A 3802-nucleotide genomic window follows, 5' to 3' on the forward strand; every position below is an offset into this window, starting at 1 on the left:
TTTATAAGGGTACAGGTTTTTAAATGCTGTTCTTCTTAACAGTATGATAGAATGTAAATACATTTGAGTAACATCCATCAACAACCCAACATATTCCCCCTCCCACGGCCACCTGGGTCTACCAGTCATTGCATTAGGTAGCATTACAGTAGGTCCTCAAAGCTGTGAAAGCTAGCAGTGCTGGACGCCTGCAATTTCATAGATTTAGATGAAGAGAAATGCAGAGGACGTAGGACAAATAATGACTTGTTACATGGAAATACATCATATGGACAATGAGAAAATATAATATCTGTGAATATTTATATCTCTCCTGAGTATTATGATTAAAGAATTCTCACTTGTAAGTAAAAGGAGGACCTATAGTTTATTATCATAACATCCAAATGTGTAACACAAGACTCCTTTATCAGAAGATGATATTCATTCACCTTTCCAGTAAGACTCTTTTGTGTTATATATTGTGGAAATGTTTGCACATATTAATAGACATAAAGAACTGTATCACGAATCACTATGTGCCCTTCCTCTAGATTCAACAAGTGTCATCGTAGGCCAGTCACCATTCGTGTGTACTCACACAGTCTCACTCTGCCTCACCATTACTTAAGAGCCCGTCAGACATGTCTTAAGCCAAACTCTCATTCATCCTAACCTGTACCCTTCCTTTTTCCTCTATCTTGGTTTGCTCATCACTCCCACCCAGTTCCTGTTCTACTTATTTGTTTTTCTTTTAGTGCTGCTGCTTTGACTGCATGACTTTGCCAGACAACAAACTAAAGGTTAACATTGAATACATCAGCTCAGACGGAGGAGACTGAACACTGATGTATGCTGTCCTGCCCTCTTTTTCCACCAATGGCTAGATATGATGTCTCCGCGATAGGTGTTGGTGAGTTCCTGGTGTATATGAAGGTTACTCTCCTGCTTGCCTGGCTGAAAGTATTCCTCTTCCTTCCTGGATCGCCCCAGCTTGGGCACGCCCAAAGACTTGGCCCCCCAGAAGTGGTGATTCCCTGGAGAGTAACACCCACTGGCAGAGGCATGAAGCTTCAAGGCTGGTTCTCTTACAAACTGCATTTTGGGGGCCAGAGACATGTTGTTCATATAAAGGTCAAGAAGAATTTTTTGTCCAAAAACTTCCCAGTGTTCACCTACGCAGACAAGGGTGTTCTCCTGCAAGACCAACCTTTTGTCCAGGATGACTGTTATTACCGTGGTTACGTGGAGGGGGACCCAGAGTCTCTGGTTTCCCTCAGTAACTGCTTCGGGGGCTTTCAAGGAATGTTACAGACAAATGACGTTGTTTATGAAATTGAACCCAAAAGGTTTTCTACTGCATTTGAGCATCTAATATATAAGCTAGACAATAAGGACACAAATTTTTCATACTTTCGATGTGGGTTAACAGATGAGAAAATAGCAGGACAATTGAAGATTCAAGAAAGCATTAATTCCACTTTGATGCAAAGTGCCTATACAGGCTGGTGGACCCACCACTATTTTCTTGAAGTGGCAGTGGTCATAGATTACAGTCGATATCTTCATCATCAAAGTAATGCTTCGCTTGTGCAGAAAGAAGTGTTCCTTGTTTTAAATGGAGTAAGTGACCTTATGAAACCACTGGATCTTGAGGTATTTTTCAAGGGAATGGAGATATGGACTCAAAAAAGCCTTATTGCAATAGGAGGTGCTGGAAAGACCTTGGACAACTTTTGCAAATGGAAGCAAAAGGGCTTCGATAAACGTGTGCCCCACGATGTGGTACATATTTTTGTAAAAAAGAATTATGGTGAAACTCTTGGCTTAGCCTTTGTTGGGACAGTGTGTCAACGTCAATTTAGTTGTGGAATTGAGACTTTCCACGATCAACGAATTTTTATTTTATCATATATTGTGACTCATGAGATGGGTCATAATTTGGGTATGGATCATGATAATCCCAAAATATGTAAATGTGGAGCATCAGAGTGCATATTGTTTCCATCTGTAGCATTAACAACTAAATTCAGCAACTGCAGCTATGCTGATTATTGCAACCTTGGTCATAGAAGACGCTGTTTGTACACTTCACCAAATCCACATACAGTTATCAGGGAGACACGCTGTGGAAACAGGGTGGTTGAAGAAGGAGAAGAGTGTGACTGTGGATCCTTAGAGATGTGTAACACTGATCCCTGTTGTCAGTTAAACTGCACTAAGACAGCTGGTGTCAACTGTGCTTTTGGGCTTTGTTGCCATAACTGTATGTTCAGCCAATCAGGCACCGTGTGTAGGAAAGTAGCAAATGAATGTGATCTTCCAGAGTGGTGCAATGGGACATCCAATCAGTGTCCAGATGATGTGTACGTGCAGAATGGGGCCTCCTGCACAGGCGGTGGTTACTGCTATGGAAAGAGATGCAATGAGCGCGATGAACAGTGTAGGCAAATCTTTGGCAAAGAGGCCAAAAATGCAAACATGAGTTGCTACACGGCAGTGAATACCCGAGGTGACCGTTTTGGTAACTGTGGTATCACAGAAACCTCATACATAAGATGCAGCATGGCAGACAGCCTGTGTGGGAGGATTCAGTGTGAGAACGTCAAAGAAATTCCTCTAATGAGTGATCATACTACTCTGCATTGGACTAAATTCAATGATAACACTTGCTGGGGTACAGACTACCACCTCGGGATAAGAATAGCTGATATTGGTGCAGTGAACGATGGTACAAAGTGTGGTCCCGAAAACATCTGCATCAGAAGGAGGTGTGTCTCTTATTCCACTGTTCCACGTAACTGCTCACCTCAGCTCTGCTCTTTGAGGGGAGTCTGCAACAACAGACAGCACTGCCACTGCAACTACGGGTGGGACCCTCCCGTCTGCCAGGAAAAAGGCAGAGGAGGCAGTGTGGACAGTGGCCCAGCCCCTGAGCCCCAAACAGAAGAAAGGGTGGAAAAGAGGAACCTGCTAACATATTTCCTGATTCCTCTTTTGTTTCTAATACCATGTCTGTTGCTTTTGCTTTTGCTGTTCATGAGACCAAAAAAGAAAGATGAAAAAGAAGAGGCTGTTCGACCAACAACCTCTGTTCCACCAAAATCTGAGAAAACTACCCAAAACCTACCTAAAAACTAGACATGTTACGGCTTCACTTAGGATGTAAGCACAGAATATTCTAACTTTACCTAAGGAAGAAACACAGAATGTGCCTACTGAAAAAACAACAAACAAGGAAAAACCAATAGCTCCTATTTCAAGAGACTGCCAAAGCCTAGTGATCTTTCCCAAGGATTAGATTGTAATCTCCTGGAAGTAACAATGTTATAACATGTGTCCTAGATCATTGGCAGAAAATTCCAACTTTTTCTAATCATTTGGGACCATAAACAACCAGTAAACAAAATTTACTAATCCCTAGCCTATTTCTACTTTCCATTATTTTAAGCGATTTTAAGTGGTCAATTTTTATGGAATTATTCTCTGTGTGTGTCTGGAGCAGAGACAGTCTGTGGATGGTGTTCGTGTGTGTGTCTGATTTACTGTCCCTCTATCCCACATGCCCTTCCTCCTTGAACTCTGGCCTTGTCACACAAGGACTGGTAACCTACAGATTACATGTCTTATATGCCAATCCTCTCCTGTTCCTTTCTGCCAATGGCAGGAACTAGAGAAAGAGTTGAAACCCGGGGAAAATTTGATTTGTGTTCATGTCAGAATTGTCTCATTAACAGCTTTCGCCTTAGCAGCAACCATAATTTCTGCTATATACATATTTGGTTACACTCAGAACCAACAAGACTATAAGTCTCAGCCATAC

The 3802-nt window shown here is 42.0% G+C and overlaps 1 protein-coding gene across 1 annotated transcript; it reads left to right on the forward strand.

The window, feature by feature from the left end:
* Nucleotides 1-712: 712 nt before the first annotated feature.
* Nucleotides 713-3402, forward strand: LOC147366586 (disintegrin and metalloproteinase domain-containing protein 20-like). The gene has a single exon (XM_086414723.1). It carries the CDS (start codon nt 832-834, stop codon nt 3118-3120), a length of 2289 nt encoding a protein of 762 aa, XP_086270849.1. The 5' UTR covers nt 713-831; the 3' UTR covers nt 3121-3402.
* Nucleotides 3403-3802: the final 400 nt, after the last annotated feature.

The sequence above is a fragment of the Bos grunniens genome, chromosome 8, assembly GCF_055505025.1.
Source record: "Bos grunniens cultivar Pamir isolate PY7600 chromosome 8, Bosgru_T2T1.0, whole genome shotgun sequence".
In the NCBI taxonomy this organism is placed as follows: domain Eukaryota; kingdom Metazoa; phylum Chordata; class Mammalia; order Artiodactyla; family Bovidae; genus Bos; species Bos grunniens.

Bases quoted from the DNA above. Each gene is read 5' to 3' on its own strand.
- LOC147366586 (XM_086414723.1), top strand. From the start codon at position 832: ATGCTGTCCTGCCCTCTTTTTCCACCAATGGCTAGATATGATGTCTCC.